We start from the raw sequence: 24,741 nt of genomic DNA on the forward strand, positions 1-24,741 counted from the left end.
GTTTCTTCGTACTTGCTAACCGGACATGCTTTTTTGGAACTGTGACCTGACATATTTACCTTGTGCTTTTCAGCACCAAATGAAAAAACAAAAAAAACAGTGTTGCACTGAAGACAATGTTTTATTAATAAAACAAGCACAAATGCTCAACCTGGTTTGTCTATCAAAAACACTCCTGTGCAGATAACAGCTCACTCATCATCGCTATCGACATTAGCTCCATGCTCGACCACATCGTTTAACGCAGCGGTGTTAAACTCACGGACACGCGTGCTAGCGCCAACATCAAATAACTTCAACACGTCAGTTTTTTTCGCTGGCTTAACATTGTTCACAGGAGAAGCTTCCAAATGATTCATGCGTGGATAACAACACTGAGTGACTCCGTGCGCGCCGCCATTTTGTTTGTCACGTGATCCCGTACTGCAGCGCTGGTTGGGCAAACGGATATATCGGCTTTTGTGGTAAATGATCCATGGCGCTTATCGGCCTTTGCAATAAATCGCTGAACTAAATGACGTTAAAAGCGGCATTTGTCTGCATTTGCAAACAAATTGATTTTGGTATACCACAATAGAAGTGGCGGACTATATATTACCGAGGCTGGGCTAAACTTTATCAAAATGGCGTTTATCGGTTTTTGCGTATGAACTCTTCATATATATATATATATATATATATATATATATATATATATATATATATATATATATATATATATATATGTATATATATATATATATATATGTGTACTTGGCTATATCTACGTATGCACTTGAAATCAGTTATAATTTATTTAGGCCACAGCACCCAGGAGTTAAGACATTAATACCACAGAGCTAAAGCATTAGTAAATGCAGTGTAAGTAGTTTCACAGGAAACCTTCAGTAATCGTGCAAAGTACTCAATTGGAATTCCAAGCCTTAAACAAGCAATAACAACTTTTGTAAGGCGGGCAGCTAAGACACTGACAAAAAAGGCTTGATCTCATCTAATACCAACAAAAAAATAACAAAGCTTGGTATTCCTGCAATGATAAATGTGTTTCAAGATGCTTTTATCGATGTCATTTTTATGTCGATCACACCAACGCTCCGTTTTCTCTGGCAACAACAATTTTAGTTCTTCTCAGCTGCTGAGCTCGAAAAATTTACATGGATCTTCTTGTCTTTGGTATGCTGGTTCTTGTGCTGTTTCGACACACTTAGTCATCTCTACAGCCACTCCACATCTTTCTCCAACCTTCCAATCACTCCTAAGGGATTTACCAGTTCTACAAGAGATAGCACTTCAGCCTTTGTTCAGCCTATACCTTCCGTTACTTGTGCTGCTTGTGTTTGGTTAACATGTGTCTTGTCCTCTGAAGCGACATTTCCCAGATTTTGGGATTCTCCCTTTTTATTTCCTTTTACTTTGCCACTTTAGACATAGTTGATAGAATTGACGTTGTAACTCTTTGGCGACGATATTTTCATGTCTTAGGTGTAGGCTTTGAACCCAGTCAGGATCTAATATGTCTATTGATAATGTTGGTCCTACTTCAAAAAAGATATAGTCATTAGTAATCAACAAAAGGGCAGAGAATACAGAGCCGCATGTCTCCTTTTGCCTAATAGCGTTTTTTAAAGTGGAACATTATCACAATTTCAGAAGGGTTGAAAACAATAAAAATCAGTCCCAGTGGCTTATTTTATTTTTTGAAGTTTTTTTTTCAATTTTACCCGTCCCGGAATATCCCTAAAAAAAGCTTTAAAGTGCTTGATTTTCGCTACTTGCTTAAGCCACTGTCCATTTCCCTGTGACGTCACATAGCGATTCCAATACAAACAATGGCGAATAGCACAGCAAGATATAGCGACATTAGTTCGGATTCAGACTCGGATTTCAGCGGTTTAAGCGATTCAACAGATTACACATGTATTTAAACAGATGGTTGGAGTATGGAGGCAGATAGCGAAAACGAAATTGAAGAAGAAACTGAAGCTATTGAGCGAAAAGCTATTGATGCTATTTGGCCATGCATGTCTGCAATCCAATCCAATCCAATGCACTTTATTTATATAGCACATTTAAACAACAATAACGTTTCCAAAGTGCTGCACAGCCATGATAAAAGCAATATTAAAAAAACAATATTATGATCCACCAATGACTGAATAAAAACAAAAAATAAATAAATATAAAACCAATAAAAAAAAACAATATAAAAACAAATATGATTAAAACTATTTTAAAGGGTAAAATCAATTAAAACAGTAAAATAGAAATCAAAGTGTATAAAAAACACAGAGGACAACAGAGGAGCCAGTGCAAACTCTGAAGAATTGGGGTTATATGCTGGCGTTTCCTGGCCCCTGTTAAAAGTCGTGCTGCCGCGTTCTGAACTAACTGCAACCTGGAGAGAGCTTTTTGGCTAATGCCAGCATAAAGTGCATTGCAGTAGTCCAGGCGACTTGAAATAAAAGCATGCACGACTTGTTCAAAAAGGTTAAAAGATAAAAACGGTTTAACCTTTACTAAAAGACAAAGGTGCTAAAAACACGATTTTAAAACGCCATTGCCTTGTTTGTCTAGTTTAAAATCATTAGCATTAGCATCGCCGGTAAAATGTGCAGACCAACCAATCAGGACTTTCGCATTGACACTGGATCAACTTAAATCCGTCGATTGGTAAGTGTTTGTTTCGCATTAAATGTGGGTGGAAGGAAACGCTGGATGTAAATATAGTTTCATATGTACATACACGTAGCCTAAATAGCATGTTCGCATCGATTAGCTGGCAGTCATGCCGCGACCAAATATGTCTGATTAGCACATAAATCAATAACATCAACAAAACTCACCTTTGTGATTTCTTTGACTTTATCGTTGGGAATGCATCTGCTTTGAGTGTCGCAAGATATCCAGACATTCTTGTCATCTCTGTGCCATCTCTGTCGTAGCATCGCCGGTAAAAAACAAACGAGGGACTTTCGCATCTCTTGACATTGGAGCAACTTAAATCCGTCGATTGCAATGTGTTTGTTTGGCATTAAATGTGGAAGGAGGGAAAGGATAGATGTAAATATAGCTACAAATGAGGCATAATGCTGCAATATGTACACACAGCTAGCCTAAATAGCATGTTAGCATCGATTAGCATGGCGTGCTAATCGATGCACATTTTACGTAAATCAACTTGAATCCGTCCCTGATCGTGTTGTTACACCCTCCGACAACACACCAACGAGGCATGATGTCTCCAAGCAACCGGAAAACAGTGGAAAAAACGGAAAAAAACAGAGCTGATTTGACTCGATGCGTGTGATGTGTAGGGAAAAATGGCGTTGAGTACCGATGTGACGTCACGTTCTGACGTCGTAGCTAAGAGAGGGATAAACAGAAAGGCGTTTAATTCGCCAATATTCACCCATTTAGAGTTCGGAAATCGGTTAAAAAAATATATGGTCTTTTTTCTGCAACATCAAGGTATATTTGACGCTTACATAGGTCTGATGATAATGTTCCCCTTTAATGTGAATTTTTTTAACTCCATTAGATTATCGGTACTAAACTGCAGAGTCAGTTTTACAGCACACTGGTAACTGCAAGTTCTGCAGCTTCCAAGTGCCTATTCCCATTCGTGCCATGCTGTAGAATACTTGGGTGAGATTCCCCCTGGTTGTCCAGGGCCCCGCTGGCCTTCGTTTGGACTGTGCATTCAAGCCGAGGCCCCCGTTGCTTTTTACATCTTTTTCTTCTGCTGTATTGCTGCAATTTCTCTAACTTCGTAAAATATTTTCGTACTTATTTGGAGTCGTTCTGATTATTTGTTTTGTACACTGTTACTAAATACATACGAGTAGTGGATCAGATAAAACTAACCCACTCTATTCTACTGTATTTTGGCAATTTAAGTTAATATTTTACTATTTCAAATCTTACTTGGAGTGATTCTGATTATTTATGTTGTACAAGGTTGCCACTATCATAAATTTTTGCAAGAGAAGTTCATTAATTAAATGACATGTCTTTATTACGCTTACCAATGTATAATGAACAAGTGTGATGTGGGTTTAACTTTATAATTTTAATTGATACTTTGTACTTCATTTATATTATAAATGGTGTCCGTTATCACTAAAAATCCTGCTTTGAGCAATATGCAATATAGTACATTGCAATACAGTCATTCTGTGACTTCACTATGTGGGGCACGTGCATGTCCACGGAATCATAGAGGGCCCCAAGCAGGTACGAGACAATAAAACAACATTGAGAAAATGTTGAATTAGGTCTTTGCGTTGAGCAACTCAAACATAACGTTGAAACAACATGCTTTTTAACGACGTACAATCATTGTTGTGTTCTGACGTTGACTTGACTATTACTGTATATTTTGGCCATTTCCCAACCAATACTTTACGACAAAAACACAGTGTTGAAACAACATGCTTTTGATGGCATTTTCATTGTCAGGTTGTGACGTTGATTTGACCAGTGAAATTTGGTCATTTCCCAACCATCAACGTGGATCCAACGTTAGACATCAATGTTGTCTCAATTTACCGATACAACCATTTTGCAACGCTGTTTAGAAGTCAATTTAGAAACACGTATATGTAGAATCCACGTTGTATCAGTGTCTTGTGCCTGCCGGGCCAAGACCCATCCATCCATTCATTTTTTTATCGCGTGTCCCTTTTTTGGGGGGTCACGGGGGGTGCTGGAGCCTATCTCAGCTGCATTCGGGCGGGTGGCGGGGTACACCCTGGACAAGTCTCCATCTCATCGCAGGCGAACACAAATAGACAGACAACATTCACAAGACCACTTTTACCAATCATGCCAAACAAGGGGAAGAATGCAGCACCTGTGCACGATTAAGTGCGCTCACACTAGGCACACATGCTGTGATTTAGGTACTAGGTATGATTGGCTGAGTGTAAATAGGCCCTAACAGACAGTTTATGCAACTACGATGTCGCTTGCGTGCCCGAACGTAAACTGTGCAGTGACGTAGCAAGTGGTGTCTCAATTCCGAAGGAAGAATACAGAGTTCTACCCCTTTTTACTTCATTTGGAGAGTGTAATGGTAGTGGGTGAGGGCTAGTGGTAGTGAATGAGGGAGTGTATTGGGATTGGGCCTGAGTCATCATGTTAATGTGTTCTTCCCTCATTTTTCCCTTCCTGTTTTGGACAATTGGTGGAAAAGGGGAATAATGCTCTAGCAGAGCTCCCGCCTATTTCTAAATAGACATAAGGTGTGCGGTCTTGTGAACCAATGATAACGAGGGGAGAAAAGTGGGTGTAACTTTATTACATCGACTCCAGGTTCAATTACAGCAGCCACCGACTACATTTGCCTCGTTCAACAAGATTTGCAATCCTGGCAGTATTTTTATTTGTGTTGTTGAACACTTGGCCATTCATACAGTTGCATCATTTACAATAATTGTTTGCGTTGGCCTTTAGCACATTTTGGAAATAAAATTGACAAAAAAAGGGAGACAAAAGCAACAAGTTGAAATATTGATGCCAAGAACACAAAGTTGAAATGCAGGCTGTATTTTATTTTTTTATTTTAATCAATTAATTTTATTTTAATCAATTAATTCAAATATACTGTATATCACCAGCTAGCATATTGCATTAGTTTGACCCTTTTTTTTTTTTTACAACATGAACAATATCTAAATGGTCCCTTGATTATTTAGTATTTGGCTGTTGAAGGAAAAAGTATTGGCACCCATTTCAGCTGGGAAACTGAAAAACATGAGGACTAGAGAAAGAAATTACATATTGTAAACGTAGCTGAGATAGGCGCCAGCGCCCCCCGCGACCCCGAAAGGGAATAAGCGGTAAAAAATGGATGGATGGATGGATGTTGTCACTTGGCATAGCATAATGTATATCGCACATTTCCAAATACCCAGTTGTCCAAAACGCACCACATCATACATTACGACATAATGTTTCGACACTCACACTCACTGTGAAAAAATTGACTGGAACACAGTTTCAAATTTACATTATGGGAGTATGTTATGCATTCCCGTTGTATGTCTTCCAACCAAGCACTCTGTCTTTTCTTGATGACTACGGACACATCCATCCCTTCTTTCTGAATCCAGTCAGGGAAACTGTAGTAGTATATTTTCTTGAGTCCTCCTTGTTGGTGGCGCACATGGTCACTGCAACCAACCATGCAGCAAGTATCTGTATTCATGGCTTAAAAAGTATAAAAACAACACGCAAGGTATCTCGGTGCTTGTCACTACACGATCGGACAAAAAGACACAATGCATACGTCAGCATTGGCTTTTCAGACGAATGGTGCAAGTACAGAATGTTAAAATATATCTACTAGTGCAGGGATTTTGAAACTAAAAGGGGCGTGCACGCATTATTGGTTTGGAAGCGGTTCCCAGCGGTTTGAGAAAAGCCATGACAGAAAGTCTTCCTCAACATGTTTAGCACGGTAGTACCACAGATTTCCACAAAAAAGTGTCCGAGTCCTCAACCCTCTACTTGGCATCATCCGCAGTGCTTTTCATTCGATCCTTGATGTGCATGTGATGTTTCCGTGTTAAACTCTGCCACCTTTGTGAAGATACTGTGTTCTAAATGTGGCTGGTGAATGATGGTGGTGTTAACACAGTGTTATCACATACCTTGCGAGATTATTAGGTTAAAGGGAAAATTTAGCATATCCCAGATGACTTTGGGATTTTAATATCATAAGCAAAATATCTAGGGACTTTTTTAAAAAAATATAAGCTCCAGAAACTCTAAATATAAACACCAGGTGTGTCTTTCAAATGTGGTGACACACTTCACTACACTGAAAAATCAGATGTTTTATCCTACCTGCAGTGAGTTAGTGGTATGGGAAGTGAGTTGTCCAGCTTTTCCATATCCCTGACCATGAGCAGTCAGAAGACGGCCTGTCAGATCCACCGCCGCTCGCCAGTTCTTGCTGCTCTGCACATGAAGGAATAAGCTTTAGTGAGACTGCAGTCATATTGCTTGAAATTGACAGGAAATAGGTCACATTTGAATTTTACTGAAACATTAAATCAAATTGTTGACTGTACAAGTTTTGGTCAGTGTGTATCCTTGATTTCTGTTCCATTCATTCATTTTCATTTAATTCTATTTTATTTAACCAGATAAAAATGCGAGACGAATGGAATTTTCAAGATACCATTTCTCTCTCACACTGTACTCTGTAGCAAATTTCTAAGCTCGGGAGAAAGTGGCCCCTGTGTCCTGGCGCGCTGCCACTCCAGAAAAATTACACATCAAAACGATGCCATATTGACTTTACAACACAAAAACACAACTTCTCTGCAAAACACCTCGAGTCCAAATATTGGAAAAGCATTAACTGACTAATTTTGTACTTCAATGAAGTCCCTAAGACCAACAAAAGTCCCTAATTGCTGGTGACCAGTGCCCCGTCCTCTCCTGACTGGTATGGTATGTTATGCTCTTTATTGCACAAGTACAACATTTAATTTTCGCCCGAAACCCGTTCAAGATTAGACAAACACAGGTAGACAGACCAGGAACAATGATGGGTCGCCACTACGGCGCCCCGTAATAGGTGGGAAAAAGGTAGACGCTGGGTAAATGTTGTGAAATTTGCAACATTTGTAAAAGTCTGAGTTCCCACGGTTCTGCTCGCATTCTCCAACCATTTGTGGCAGCTTTGCAGTACTTTGAACGGCTGCCAGCATATTGCAATTTGTCGATATTAAGTAACGCTTATTCCAATCAGCAGATGTCCTGTTATCATGGTTCCGAATAGATAGATATCTTCAACGTCCTCGATTGAAAGAGTCGCCAGGCATGCGGCATTTCTCTTCTCCTAAGAGTCAGTCGTGTGTCCAGCAATAACCGTTTTCTCAAAATGGGCAGGTTCCACCAAACCCGAGATCTTGTCAATTTCATTGAGAGGCCAGTTGAGCAATTCATCCATTCATTTTCTACCGCTTATTCCCTTTTGGGGTCACGGGGGGCGCTGGCGCCTATCTCAGCTACAATCGGGCGGAAGGCGGGGTACACCCTGGACAAGTCGCAGGGCCAACACAGATAGACAGACAACATTCACAATCACATTCACACACTAGGGTCAATTTAGTGTTGCCAATCTACCTATTCCCAGGTGCATGTCTTTGGAGGTGGGAGGAAGCCGGATTACCCGGAGGGAACCCACGCATTCACAGGGAGAACATGCAAATTCAATCGTTTAGATTTTAGAGAGCAGTGCAAAAAGAGGCAACAAAAAAAGTTAAGAGAAGAAAAAAACAAAGAAGCAAGAAGGGAGATAAGGGAGATAAGAGAGAAAGAAAAGGGAGTGTCCGCCTTCCATCAGTGCCAGTGAGAAAGTGTTTCATGTTTTGGCCCTCAGACTCTGTAGCTCAGGGATCGGGAACCGTTTTGGCTGAGAGAGCCATGAAAGACAAATATTTTAAATGTATTTCCGTGAGAGCCATGTAATATTTTTTAACAGTGAATACAACTAAATGCATTCATTTTTAATTAATAACAACAGTTTGAGTACAATAAGTCTATTATTATTTTTAATACTATTTTTATTCTGAAGCTAACCAATAATAAATAAAATTCTTCTTATCAATAATGCGACTTCTTGAACAGGTGTGGTAGAAAATGGATGGATGAATTAAAATGCATGAACATGTTTTATATTTTGAACATTATTTTTAACACTGTGATTACCAGCAAAATTATTAATTACTTATTATGTTAAGCAATGTCAGCTAAGATGTATCTGAGAGCCAGATGCAGTCATCAAAAGAGCCACAGGTTCCCTACCCCTGCTCTAGCTCCTTCTCCTGCCACCGGAGCCCCTCGAGGGAGCCCTCCTTGCTAAGACCCCCGGTCCAATGGCACGCCTCAGCTGGTTGTTCTCCTCTTCCGAAATGAACGAGGGAGTCAAATCACCCCATTGACACACGTGAAAAAGTTGACCAATTTCCTAGTTGTTGACCATGCAACTTGTCATTAAGCCAATTTACCAGAGGGAGCGGAGACAACCTTCATTATGCTTTTTTCTTGATGCTTTGTGATTCAACCCATTTTAGTCTCACCTGTGACTCTGTTCACTTTTCCTTCCTTTTTCTTTACAGTGCAGTATTTCAGTCCCAAAACCAGCATCAACTGCTTTCCATGTTGTTATTTTTGTTCCCCCTCTTTTGTGTCTCTTTCCTTTCCCTTTATTTTGCTACTGTTTTACTGTAGTTCTTACTTGTCAAGCTCCTCTTCTACTGTCCAGTGTCAGCTGCTAGGCTGCCACTGAATCTTTATTAGTATGGGAAATGAAGCTGAAAACAAGCAAAGCAGCTGCAGCCACTCTAGAATACTACATATACACACACTCCAGAAAGTGGGAGTACATCATCGCACTGCTGCAGCGTATTTGTGTGCATTTCTTAGAGGGGAAATATGGGAATACTGATAATGTAAAGTAGCTACATTCTTAACACGTTCAGGACAAGGACTGATGGAAATAGCAGAGGGCATGGGGTTGATATCTGGCCACAGTAACGTCAGAAAGAGGATCTGTCGCTTATTATACTCTACCTGTATTTTACAGTATAACATGTTATTAGGGGCCAAATGGCAAAACATTTTATTATTACATCTTTAAATCATTACCTAAACGTATCATTAATTAATCATAATTGGAATTAAATACATATATTAAATATAAATACAGAAATGTTATCAAATGGGAATGTTTGTACGTGTGGAAAATTATATTTAATTATTTGATCAATGAGTTTTGCTTTTTCAATATTTTATTATTTCAAAACTTCATTAATCATTGATTTCATTATTTACTGTGCTAATGATTTACTAATGACACATTTAGGTAATTATTTAATTCATTTGTCTCATTTGGCTTTTGTTAGCGCTTCAGAAATCAGCTAATAAATATTAAATACATCTATATAATTAGTTAAATGTCTGACAAATTAAAATATTGCATAATAAAATCAATGATTAATTGTAATTAATGAATTGTATTCATGAGATCAACAACAACATTTATATATAAGTATACATTTGCATAAATAAATTGATGGCTAATTTAATAATACATGTATGTATTTAATTCCAATTATAATTAATTGAGAGAATTAATTAATTATTTAATGATATATTTATTTTGTCCCATTTTGCTCCAAAAACATTTTACCTTCCCAGTAATCAAATGGTTCTTTTCACAAGCCCCTTACAAACTGTCAGTGATAAAATGCACCATAAATAAAAAATCTATTTCTCTACAGACACAGTAAACTCATGGCGTGATGCTATGTGCTTCGGTATGATCTCACGTGCAAAGAACTACACTATGTGCAAAACAAATGGGCACACAATTTTATCATCACACACACAATTACAATTTCTTGTCGCAGTTTTAAAAGGAGTGGAGCTTTTAATTGTGTTGAAAGTCACAAGTTCAGTGTGCCTTTGCTTTGATGAGTAGAAAAAAACCCCCTCATAACAATGCTTGATGAACAAACGAACGCCCACATATCCTCCCACCAGACAAAAAGCCTGCAGGCAAACCCAACTTAAAAAGACTTTCTCTACCGAGCTTTGGTAATACAGATCTTCCCTACAACTCAAATAAAGATCCCGCAATTTACAAAGAGGAAAAAAAAGAACATTAGTCTATGCCAAACTTGCAGTCCAGTGATTGCAACCAAGGCCAAATTCTCTTTGAAGCCTGTGTAGCTAGTGTTCAGACACTTGAACCAAGGGGACAGACCGCTGTCCTTAAGCTGCAGGATGGTTGCCTACTTTGCTGATATGAACTTCACACATTAGCCATCTTTACTCCCACAAGCCATTGCTGGACTTTTCCAACAGTGCCACAGAGAGGCTGAGACACAAAAATGGTGTAATATATTATGAGGAGTAGCTTGTGGCTTTTAAGAGAACTCCACATAACACTCCCTGAGATAGTTCAGCAGAGATTCAAAGTTGTAAGTGACACTCCGCTGGGTAATATGAACCACTGATTGACTAGTGGGCTGTTAAGATTGTTTTAATGGTGTGGTTGTCAACAATAACTGCTTGGCCCATTTCTTTTCCGCCTCTGAGAGCACTACAGAAGACGGTGTTGAAGTTATGAGTGCTTATTCGCATCCTCTGACTCCCACAACTGAGAACACACAATGCTGTAAAAGTTACATCAAAATAAGCTATTTTTTCTAATTTTAATACATTTTTGTTAAAACATTCCAGTTGAATCTTTAGAAAAAACTGTCTGATAACCTCAATGAGCACATTGATTAGGATGGCATAGCGTAGTTGGGAAAGTGGCCGTGCGCAACCCGAGGGTTCGTGGTTCAATTCCCACCTAGTACCAACCTCGTCACGTCCATTGTGTCCTGAGCAAGACACTTAGCCCTTGCTCCTGATGGGTGCTGGTTAGCGCCTTGCATGCCAGCTCCCTCCATCAGTGTGTGAATGTGTGTGTGAATGTGGAAGTAGTGTCAAAGCGCTTTGAGTACCTTGAAGGTAGAAAAGCGCTATACAAGTACAACCCATTTACCATTAGCGATATAAGTGGTATAAAGCCCATTTGTATAATTGTATGCAACTATGGTAATCTGTGATTTCTGTTTCTTGTAACCTATGTTTTGTATGTGTGTCATTTCTTCATCTAATTAGCATAAAGGTACATCAATGTGTCACACTTTTAAGGTATGACCCAAGTACCCAAGTAAAATCAGGCAGTCCAGAAGACTTGCTACACAACACATTACTAGAAGCACTTCACAAAAAGTTTGAACAAAACACCTAAGACTAAATACAATGACTGATAACTACACAGCAAGAGAGGACCAAAGAAAATGAAACCGCAGAACTGGTTGAATTATAATGAGGCAGATACAAACAGTTACTTTCAAATGCAAAATAAAATCAAGATACAAAAGTCCATCAACCGTTTCTTGACTGACCTGGAAAACTAGCATTCAATAAGTTATTTAAAGTTGTTTATATAATAAAACAATTTTTTTTTTAATAACAAATATTTTTACATCCATCCATCCATCCATTTTCTACCGCTTATTCCCTTTTGGGGTCGCGGGGGGCGCTGGCGCCTATCTCAGCTACAATCGGGCGGAAGGCGGGGTACACCCTGGATATTTTTACATAAAAATATATTTCAAAAATGATCTTTTCAATTTAACTGTCATGTTTAAACAACAAGGAAAAATAAATCTAAAAGAGACAAGAAGGCTTTTTCTTGGGCTCTGTGCTGAACCTCTTTACATTAAAATGCACAATAAATCTGTACAGCATGAAGTAAATAAATAAACTCCAGCGAGCTGTTTGAGAAATATGGGAATGTCAATATGTGAACATAGTCTAGTGGCGACCTCTGTCAAAAGTCATGTAATAATTGGGATTTGTTTGTCTGTATGTTAGTGAAGTACTTACCCTGTATTTTTCGGACTATAAGGCGCAGTTAAAATCATTTAATTTTCTCAAAAATCGACAGTGCACCTAATAACCCGGTGGGCGTAAGGTACGGAATAATTCTGGTTCTGCTTACCGATCTTGAAGCTATTTTATCTGGTCCATGGTGTAATGATAAGTGTGACCAGTAGATGGCTGATTCGTGTGACTCCAGTAAACAAAACCAAAACTTTAAATGTTCCATTGAGAATATACAACATTAGCCACAGCGCTCAAAAATATGTTAAAATGTTTTAGTTCGACTTTGGTAAGCTATGAAGCCGCACCGCTTCATGGATTGTCGCAGCATTACGGCTACCGTAGTCAGACATACGGTGATTCAACATACGAGTATTATTATGGTGTGTGTATAAGGACTGCAAAATGGCACCTAATAAATAAAATAGGCCGTACTCTGGCTCCCACGCACACTGGGAGTCAAATATATTGTACATACAAATACACATATACTTACACAGACACTTTTATTCATACATACATACATACATAAGTACCTACGCTCCCACATACATACACAAATACAGTACATACCTACATACTCAAAGTTTGTACATCCACGCACACATTCGTGGTACAAACATACATATACACATACTGTACATATACATTCACTGTACAAACATTCATATACACATTCTGTACATATACAAGTACATATACATACATACACTCATGCACATATTCAAGTTTCATCAAACATATATTAACGTTGTAACTGGGTAACACATTGCACACTGACAAAGCTTAACCTATTTTTACTATAACAATCTACAAGATTAATATAGGTTGCCTCTCTCTCTTCCTCTCCATCTTTCAGTATTCCTTTATTATCTTGAGTTATCATTATGTATATGTATTGTTGATTATAGAGGAAAAATACTGGTATTGTTCATTATCCATAGCGCTATTTCTATTGGTATTTGTAATGCTCCAGTTGTAGTGTAAACATGCATATTGTCATTTCTGTATTATTATTTATTTCGCTAACTGCTTCTTTGCTATCACTTTTACTATCATTTGTACATATCGTATGTGCTGGTGGTGTTCTATTGTTGTTGTTGTTTTTGTTGTAATTGTTGTGTTTGCTGTTGTTGTTTTTGTCTCTCTGTCTAATCCCCCTCTTATCCCCACAACTTCCCTCTCTGTTTTCCTTTTTTTTCCTCTTTCTATCCCCTCCTGCTCCGGCCCGGCTGCACCAAATGATAATATAAATACATTTATAAAGTCAAATTCAAATAAGGCAACAAGAGAAGTATTCTACACTTCTCTTTTGTAAAGTAAGTCTGAACAGCCGATATGGGCATTTACATCAACTATATGATTTGCCTGAGAAACTGGACAGGACAAAAAAATAAAATATTATAAAATAAAAATGAATTAATAAAAATAAATAAATAAAATAGATGTGTTGAATGAAAAGTAGCAACCATGGTGGGATCCCAGACTTCTATGGTCTTTTTTTCACTGACACGCTCACGTGTCCATTTCACAATTACAAGCTCAAAGATTTGCATGCATGTCACGCGGCCAATTAATTGTTCTTTTTGATTAAAATATTTTTATTATAGTGGGGATTATAGATGAAGATTAAAATCAAATGAATTGTTCAGCCCTAGTTTTTGATAAAACAATTTAAGAAATGTCAGAAAGGGGATAAGCAACATTTTAGCTATTGGGGGTAATTAGGATCATTTCAAAGCTCAACTTCTTTGTGTCTATACTGTATGCTTGCTACTCGGCACAACCTCCACCAACAGACACAAAGACAGTGGCTGACTGACAAGAGGATTTACTTACGCCAGAGAACAAACACAATAGCTCAAAAAGGTATGCGCATATTTAAATACAATTTCAGGAAATATCAGAAATACAATTTTGTGAGTGCTCTGAATCACCATTTTTTTTTCAAACCATCCTTTACTATTGCAAGATACGGCCTGGCAGTGGTCAGATTTTCATGAGTTATTCTATGTACTGATGTTGAGGGGATGGCCCCTGCTATTTTCTTCGACTCCATGGTGGCTAATTTTGCAGTCATATTCAATAAAAAACAAAAACACTAAGACAAAGTCACCAACACATAGGATTGTTTGTTTGGTCACTCGAGACATTTGTTACACACAGTGTTTAGCTGTGGGATAACAGTTGGTGGATTTCCTTTGTCCAAAACAGAATTCAACAAAAACTGGGGCGTACAAAAACTGAGTTACATATGTACAAGTACCTTTGATTTTAAAGCACATTGTTATGTATTTTGATTTAAGTGTGAATGTTGTCTGTCTATCCATGTTGGCCCTGCGATGAGGTGGTGACTTGTCCAGGATGTACACCGCCTTCCGCCCGAATGCAGCCGAGAAAGGCTCCAGCACCCTTCGTGACCCCAAAAGGGACAAGCGGTAGAAAATGAATGGATGGGATGATGTATTAGGTGGCGACTTGTCCAGGGTGTACACCGCCTTCCGCCCGAAAGCAGCTGAGATAGGCTCCAGCACCCCTTGTGACCCCAAAAGGGACAAGCGGTAGAAAATGAATGGATGGGATGATTCATTAAGTAATATGATATCATGTTATGTAAATGTTTTGTGTCACAAAATGGGACTCTTGCAACCTTGCACTAATGCAGTGGGTTCTCGATTATTTTCTCTCATGACAAAAACATATTCACACCTCCCACCTAATTGAAATCCTATTGAAACCCTGATCAGCTAGTTATTGACTTGCTATTGCTTCAAATAAGGAGCTTATTTTACATCATTACATATGGTATTTAACATATGTAAACCTATGTTGCATATATTAAAGGTGCTAATAATAGGATCGGATAGGATAGACTTTTATTTTCTCCCATAATGGGGAAATTACGTTGCTGCAGTACAGGCATACAGTATCTGAAGTAAAATGTAATGAAAAACAAATGTAACAAATTGCCATAAGAATTTCTACAATGCAAAAACTAAATGGCAGTGTCCTATATGGCTTCAGCTATCACAAACAAAGAGGTGAAAACAACTACCACTGCAATTTAAACATGACCCCGCCGCTTGGCTTGTCAGTGTTACTGATTGCAGAGATGACAGCTGTGCAAACAAGTTACAGTAATGATAAGTAGAAGATAGAGCAATGATATCAAAGTCAGATCTAGCAGCTGGGTTGTTAGAATAATTATGAGAAGGATGGGGGGTGTCTCTCTGCCCCAAGTTGGTCTCCTGCACTCACGCTGGGACAAGAGGAGTTGCATCAGAAAAAAAAAAGGATGACATAGGAGAAGAGCAAGAAAGGAGAAGACTCAGGGTGACTGCTAATGAGAGAGACAGATGAAGCCAGCCCAGGAGATTATGCAACCACACATTCACTCTGCTGACCACAACACGGATAGAGGTCACTCGGAAGACAGGGGGAGGCAAGGGAATGGTTTGCCAAATTATATCAATCAATCTTTATAGGATTCATAGATATAAAGTAAATATATTATTGTCATTTGGATATTGCAACTATCATATTGTCAAAGTAAAAAGGATGTATGTTCAATTTGTATTGGTTTCTTTTATCTGGAACATAACACAAACTATGAAGGTATTTAGTGGTGCCGGTGAATATTCTTTGGATGTTAATGGTAAGTATGGCCCAATGAATATTGAAAGTTTTCTTTGGGAAAGTAAAACACATTCAGATTTATCCCAGCCTGTTTACCCATTAAGCTTGTACATTCCACATTTTAATTACAACCCCTTATACTCTTGTGAAATTTGACGAATGGGATGTCTTCCTAAAATTACATAGGCTCAGTCAAGTTATGCTTGTTAGTGCCACCATATAAGCCAATAACAACAACAACAAAAGACATAAAGTCAATAAACCCTGTTTCCTTGTGGCTCTGGGGACATTAATCTTATAGTTTTAGCCATTGATGAGAGAATAACTAATGATATTCAAAGGCCAAAGCTGGGAGATATTGCATTGCAGAAGCCAAATTAATGGTGTAATTGCTTTTACACCTTATTATTAACAACACAATACGAGCAAAACTACCTTCAGATTGGTGTGAGCCATATCTGTTTGCATTGTAAACACATTAAATTAAAGCAACTAAATAAATATTTATACCTCGCTAAGATGAGGGTTTTTTGCCTACATGGTTAATTTTTCTTTTACAAATGCATGACATTTAATGTTAAAAAGTGCAACGTCTGAGGCACATCTGAGTGCATTTTGGAGCAGCTGATTCTTCAGCCACACACATACACATTCTTACAAGGCTTGTAATTTCTTGAAACCCCTGCTGAAAGACTGTGCTACCTTTCTAAATTACCGTCTTTCTCCATTATTTTCCCCCCTAGATTCCAGTAGCGACCCACACCAGTTGGCAGAACGTGACTGACACACACATGCATGCACACACCTTTACTTACACTGAGTAATACGGCGTATTGTGTGTGTGTGTGCAAATGTTTATGTGTATGCGTGTGAGTGTGTGTGTGTGTGTGTGTGTGTGTGTGTGTGTGTGTGTGCGTGTGTGTGTGTGTGTGTGTGTGTGAAAGGAAGAGGGGTTATAGCCCAGTCCAGAAGGCCTGTGAAATATGCAGAGCAGCGTCATGCATAATACATTAACACAGCAGGAGAAAAGAACTTGTGAGCCAAGTGGATTTCCACTTTTTCATCTCCCTCCTTCGCCATTTCCTTTTGCTGTTGCACTGACAGGTTTTCTTATTGCTAACATATGTTTTAGATATCTTTCGGGGTCATTAGCAGGTCAGATAATATGATGGGGGAAACACATGAGGGCTAAGGTGTTGAACACCTATTGGTCCTGCTGGTGTGTATTTGGGATCTGCATCAGTCCCAAAATTTGGAATCAAACTATGGAGGCATTGTGGAGAGAGTTGTAGCCTTCCTATTTTTGCCAAACGAACTGTTTGGAACATGCACAATTGGGGACACCACAAACTGGGAAAACTGTCAGCGGATTATCCATGCATGGTATAAAACCTGTATGAATGTATGTGCCTTGCGCATCCACCATTGTAGCCCACACTGTAGTCAATAAGCTACTTATTTTTCTCTATCCTCTTGTTGTGGGGCAGACTGGCTCCTACATGCACATGCATCCTCCGCTGTTGCCATTTCTAATACAAAGTAGCGTACCGTTTTAATTCATATTGGTCAGTAGATTCGCTATAGCGAAAACTACAACATAGATGACGGAAAGAAGACACAGTCGAAGTGAAGCTGCGTGAATGAGACCGCCCACAGAACAGCGCACCCTGAAGAGAAGGTCAGAGAGCCGCTCCAAAACTGTCTATAAAACATAATCTATCCAAACTTTTGACTGAAGAACCACCATTACATGTTATGTAGACCACAAGGAAGTGCTTTAAATGTAGAAAAATAAATCACAATATGATCCCTCACAATACGATCCCTTTAAAATAAAATACCCAGGGTATCGAGAATAAATCGATGGAATAAATTATTTAGATTTGAAAAAAGCTTGGACTACTACTCTGTTGTTTTTATTAATCCTTTATTGATTGTAACTAATAAAAATTTATGAAATCCGGATCGTATGGACCACCTGGAACTTTACACGGACATAGTTTCCGCACGGCCGCTGTAAAAGAGTGCATGTGAGAGCATGGCTGAAATACCCAGCAGTATGTTTCTCCTCCAAACATACTGCTGGGTATTGTGGCCGAACAGCCCAATTTTTGTTTCATCGGACATCACATGGACAAAGATAAGACCTTCTCGAGGAAAGTTCTGTGGTCAGATGAAACAAAAAATGAGCTGTTTGGCCACAATACCCAGCAATATGTTTGGAGGAGAAAAGGTGAGGCCTTTAATTCCAGGAACACTACACCTACTGTCAAGCGTGGTGGTGGTGGTATTATCCTCTGGGCAAGTTTTGCTGCCAATAGAACTGGTGCTTTACAGAATCAAATCATCAGCCAGGAGTTTGGGACTTGGGCGCAGTTGGGTGTTCCAACAGGACAATGACCCCAAACACACGTCTAAAGTGGGAAAGGAATGGTTAAATCAGGATAGAATTAAGATTTTAGAATGGCCATCCTAAAGTCCTGACTTAAACCCGATTGAGAACATGTGGACAATGCTGAAGAAACAAGTCCATGTCAGAAAACCAACAAATTTAGCTGAACTGCTCCAATTTTGTCAGGAGGAATGGTCAAAAATTCAACCAGAAACTTGCCAGAAGTGCCTTATTGCAGTGAAACTTGCCAAGGGACATGTAACCAAATATTAACTTTTCTGTATGTATACTTTGGGCCAAGCAGATTTGGTCACATTTTCAGTAGACTCATAAAAAAAATTCATAAAAGAACCAAACTTTATGAATGTTGTTTGTGACCAACAAGAATGTGCTCCAATCACTCTATCACAAAAAAATAGGAGTTGTAGGAATTATTGTAAATTCAAGACAGCCATGACATGATGTTCTTTATAAGTGTATGCAGGCTTTTTACCACAACTGTAACTCGCAAGCTTGAATATTCCCTCTTCTCTTCTGCGACTCTCTCGTCATCATTTGGGATGTTTGTTGTGATTTCCCTTCCTGGTTCCATGACCCGCCTGATCTCAAACAATCGTGACTCATCATAGTAAACAACCAACCAATCATGGATATTCGTATACATGCAATCATGTCTTGGAAGGAGGAAGAGAAGGACTGGTTTAGTAGCCCATGGAGTGTTGCTAGGGAGTGGGAAGCGGGGAACACAACAAATAAGTGGTGTTTGGTCATTTTAAATTGAAATAAATTATATCGATATTACAATATTTTCTTAATCCATATATATATATATATATATATATATATATATATATATATATATATATATATATATATATATATATATATATATATATATATATATATATATATATATATATATATATATGTATATATATATAAATATGTATGTATAAATATATATATATATATATATATGTATAAATATGTATATATAAATATATATATATATATATATATATATATATATATATATATATATATATATATATTAGGGGTGGGCAAATTAATGCGTTAATTACGAGTTAACTCATCAATCTATTAACGTCGACAATTATTTTATCACACATTTGCGTATGTTGTTTACATGCTTTTATTTTGTTAACGCCTTTTCTTAACAAGATGGCGTCGCCCGAATGGGCTTTGGCGTTGAGGGGCTCTTGGTAAAGATGGAACATTTGGCAAAAATACCGGACAATTCTGCAAATTTCATGGCTGGCTTACAGCGTGGTCACTCCGGGATCACTTACGACGGCCAGACAATTCTGAATGTGGATAGATCGGGCCGTTTTGGACTGAATGACGCGTGCTTGCTAGACCAGCTAGCTAGCATGGGAATACTTTGCCGGCTACATCTAGCGGCCTGTGAAGCAGCGAAGTATATGTGTTGTCTGTCTATATATGAATAATGCAGACGAGTGTTGGCTGAGTTCTTAACGTTTCTTTCAGAGCGTGCATATCACAAAATACAAGATGCCGTCATGGCGACACAACCTATACCGGGCTACCGCGCATGCTCGTCACTCCTGTTGCATGCTGGGTAGGGTAGTTCTTTTTTTCCCTGGCTCATAACATCACAATATAGTACCATGTATATGATGCGTTCAATTTATCAAAGCACCAAGCAAACAATCGGAAAATTCCCATCATATCAATTCCTAGATATGGTCATTATTATTTTAAGTGCACTACGCAGAATAAACACAACATTATTAATATTGCTACTACGGATAATTTGATCAAAAATTCCCTAAAACAGCCCACTACCTATAATATAGGTTTTTTAAACATAAGATCCCTGATAAAAAAAATGTTTCTGCTGTTACCTCAGAAATTGCCTGTTCAGATGTTATGATTGTGGCTCAGAGATTTGTATGTAGATTATATTTATTTTCCATAACAAACAGGATAACTTAAATACCCTGGCAGTGGCAATAAGCTTAAATGTTTGTATTTACATTTTTTGAGTTGATTTTCATAAAATATGCTATTTAACTGCTACTGTTTAACAAGGACTGATTTGAATTGTGTTTGCACAACAAATGTTTTGGCGCGTTTGTTCATGTGGGAGAATATTCCAATAAAGGTGCACTAAACACTTCTTTTGAATTCATTATTGGGCTTTGCGTATACAATGTAGTTAATCGCGATTAATCAGAGAAATAGTGCGATTAACTTCGATTAAAATTTTTAATTGTTGCCCAGCCCTAATATATATACATACACATATATATGCATATATATATGCGTATATATATACTGTATATATGCATGCATATATACTGCATATGCATGTATATAGACTAATATATTGACATGTATAATACACAGAGTTGTACTATCATGAGTGTGTTCTAACAATTAGCTGACAATTTTTTAAAATTGGCATATATATTGGCATTGATATCCAAGACAATTCATCCATCAACTCCGGATGTTAACACGAGTTATGAACAAAAAGTACAATATGGAGTAACTTACAATAAGCTGTTGGAGACCAACAAAGGACTGTTCCACAGAGCTGGCAGTGAGAACTTGGCGCTTCATGGCCGCCTGTTCCCCCAAAAATCGAAGCATTAGATCTTTTACAGCGTCCCCCTGAGTCAAAACAGAAAAAGTATATTGTTACCTCTTTGTACATGGATTTTTGTTTTCAAAAAGAAAAAAACTTCCAAAGGTGCGTTTGAGTCAATTTTAATGAAAGTATGTTGATGTAAATATGTATGTTGATGCAGTCCGGAGCCCTCATTTATTAAAGTGTGCGTGAAATAGATTCCACGAAATGTACATACGAAAAAAAAAATATATATATATATACACAGATATATTCCGATCTATAAAACCATGCTGCACACACTTCCACACACTCTTTTTCTTATAAATCATAGATGCAGTGAATAATGTGCAGAAAAGTTCCACCCCAGTGTTCTCCCAGAAGTATCCTTATATGGTCATGTTAAATAGCTCATGAATATGGCGATGATTTAAGTGATCACACTTTGGACTTTCAATGAAGGAAGACAGACATCAAGTCCAAATAGAAGGCAATATTTTCAGATTAGCAAGTGAGGAAGCACCATAACATGATTATTTTTGGAGGGTTAAGATGCCATATTTAATAAAACATGGAATGGCAATATATGACAAATCATAGCCTCAAGTCAAGTGATGCAAATCAGACATTTTGTTGCATGGCACAAGTAGTCACCACGACCAATACTAGCACGCATACAGTATGATTTTAATATATTATCTTACAAAAATATTTGAGTGGCACTCATAGTAGTGATTACATAGTGGTTGTGTACATGCAGTGTGAAATCCAAACATTTGCAGTCCAACTCCCAAAATCTACATGTATTGAAAAAAAGATACACCTAAAAATTTGTTTATCTAAATTAATTGTGTGCTGCAATCCATATTTGTTGGTCTTTAGCCCTTAAAAAACATATTTTACTGTGTGGTCACACAGGCTAAAATACGCACCTATTTATACAGTATTATGCCATTTAATCAAAAATGAGTACAAAAACAATACTTAATTGACCAACCACCATATTATAAGTGCATGTCCAGTACAACTACATTAGTACAGCTCCATAATTAGATGTTTGGGCTATATCAAATATTTCCACAATTGTAGAAATGCCTATACATCGTGAAATATGTGTTGCTATGTATGTCATAGTGTTTTTGCTTGGACTTTGTGGGTTTTACCTGCAGGTTGTCGAACTTGAGACCAGGCATGGTGTGTCTGTTGCTCTCTCCATATGCTGGACCATACTGCTGGGTGGCCACAGAGATCAATGACTTCCTGGTCTCCTCAGATGGCAACCATGCATCATGGCGTCTATCCACCTCACTCAGGCTTATCGCTTTTGCAAATGCATCGTCACTTCCTGAGAACACAGCCTGGAGCTGATTGAAGGGCTGTGACTGAGATGTCGGAGATGGTGGCAGGGGTTGACTCAGAGCTGGGGCTGTTTGGGCAAAAGGAGGTTGATGCTTTTCTGTGAATTCAGTAGGTACGGACACTTGAGCTGAATTGGCAGTGGGAACACTAAGAGTGGAGAAGGACGGGGAAGAGAGCTGGTGCTCAGGAGTGGTGGCTATGGGTGTTTTCGGCGTTTTTGGGCGTGGAAGAATCTCTGCATTGGGGTTAGATACTGAAATGAAGGAGGAGGGGGCCATGAAGGAATCAAAAAAGTCAGAGGCTGGATTAGTCTGTCCGTTGTCAGTAAAAAACTTGCTGAGGCTGGGGCTGGGTTGGCATACAAGCGGAGTAGTCAACTTGCTGGGTGTCACTGCCTCATCAGTTCCCCCGCCGCTCCCCAAACTGAAGCTTGGAGACTTGATCAGGGTGGGCTGGAAGCCATCTGGTATTAATGAATGTGGGTGTTTACCCTGGCTAAATATGGTGCACACTGGCACCGGTTCCTCTTTGAGATGTGTGCCCTTTTCTAAAGTTGGTTCCTCACATTTAAGACTTGATGCACTCAGACTGTCAGGGTGAGAGGACATACATGGTGTGAAATGTTCTTGGATGTTTGTCTCTTGCATCCCTTTAAACTCAGAATCTTCATTCTGCTGCACAGTTGAAACTTCAATCTCAGTTGTAATGGTCAAACACTTGGCTTGTTCATCAATGTCACATTTTATATTTCCTTCATTTTCCTCAGTCGGGTCCCCATCCAGAAATGAGTCAATAGGAGCGACATCCTCCTCCTCGCTGTTATTTGGCGAATCAGAGATCATGACACTCTCCATCATCTGGTCATTGAGCTTGTCCATCAGGCTTTCTAAGGGCGAAGCACAGCTGTCGGCCTGGGGTGTTGCAAACTCTCCACCTAGGTCGATGCTCTCTCCCTGTGCCAGAAGGTAATCTTTGGCAGGTACCTGGCTCGATGGCTCTGGAGATGGAGCCTCTCGGATGACATCCTCCACTGTAATGTCCAATGTGACTGGCCGCTGAGCTGGAGCCTCTTCACTATCCATTGTTTGTTCCTCGCCGATTACACACTATTTAACAGAATATCCCTCTGTAAAATGGAATTAAATAGCATTAGTACTCCGGCTTCCTCCCACATCCAAAGACATGCACCTGAGGATTGGTTGATTGGCATCACTAAATTGGCCCTAGTGTGTGAATGTGAGTGTGAATGTTGTCTGTCTATCTGTGTTGGCCCTGTGATGAGATGGCGACTTGTCCAGGGTGGACCCCGCCTTCTGCCGAATGCAGCTGAGATAGGCTCCAGCGACCCCCCACGACCCCGAAAGGGACAAGCGGTAAAAAAATGGATGGATGGATGGATGGATAGTACACAAAAGCTGTAGAGCAGGGGTCACCAACCTTTTTGAAACCAAGAGCTACTTCTTGGGTACTGATTAATGCGAAGGGCTACCAGTTTGATACACACTTAAATAACTGCCAGAAATAGCGAATTTGCTCAATTTACCTTTAGTAAATAAATCTATATATATATAAAAAAAATGGGTATTTCTGTCTGTCATTCCGTCGCACATTTTTTTTCCTTTTACGGAAGGTTTTTTGTAGAGAATAAAAGATGACAAAAACACTAAATTGAACAGTTTAAAAGAGGAGAAAACACAAAAAAAAAGAAATTTTAATTTTCAAACATAGTTTATCTTCAATTTCGACTCTTTAAAATTCAAAATTCAACCGAAAAAAATTAAGACAAAAACTAGCTGATTCGAATCTTTTTGAAAAAATTAGAAAAATAATTTATGGAACATCATTAGTAATTTTTCCTGATTTAGATTAATTTTAGAATTTTGATGACATGTTTTAAGTAGGTTAGAAGCCAATCTGCACTTTGTTATAATGTATAACAAATTGGACCGACATATATTTCTAACAAAGACAAATCATTATTTCTTCTAGATTTTCCAGAACAAAAATTTTAAAAGAAATTCAAAAGACTTTGAAATAAGATTTAAATTTCATTCTACAGATTTTTTAGATTTGCCAGAATAATGTTTTTGAATTTTAATCATAATAAGTGAAGAAATATTTCACAAATATTCTTTGTCGGAAAAAAAGAAGCTAAAATGAAGAATTAAATTAAAATGTATTTATTATTCTTTACAACAAAAAAATAAATGTACTTGAACATTGATTAAAATGTTCAGGAAAGAAGAAGAATGAATTTAAAAGGTAAAAAGGTATATGT

The 24,741-nt window shown here is 38.3% G+C and overlaps 1 protein-coding gene across 1 annotated transcript in view; it reads right to left on the minus strand.

The window, feature by feature from the left end:
* The window catches only part of trappc12 (trafficking protein particle complex subunit 12), a 59,967-nt gene that overhangs the window by 34,441 nt on the left and 785 nt on the right, over positions 1–24,741 (minus strand). The window contains exons 2-4 of the mRNA XM_061895650.1: positions 22,268–23,589; positions 21,032–21,148; positions 6,850–6,963 (exon numbers count right to left, since the gene is read on the minus strand). Coding sequence (XP_061751634.1) covers positions 6,850–6,963; positions 21,032–21,148; positions 22,268–23,545 — 1,509 coding nt within the window. The 5' untranslated portion in view covers positions 23,546–23,589. The remainder of the gene's footprint in view (positions 1–6,849; positions 6,964–21,031; positions 21,149–22,267; positions 23,590–24,741) is intronic.

Source organism: Nerophis ophidion, linkage group LG03, assembly GCF_033978795.1.
Source record: "Nerophis ophidion isolate RoL-2023_Sa linkage group LG03, RoL_Noph_v1.0, whole genome shotgun sequence".
In the NCBI taxonomy this organism is placed as follows: Eukaryota; Metazoa; Chordata; class Actinopteri; order Syngnathiformes; family Syngnathidae; genus Nerophis; species Nerophis ophidion.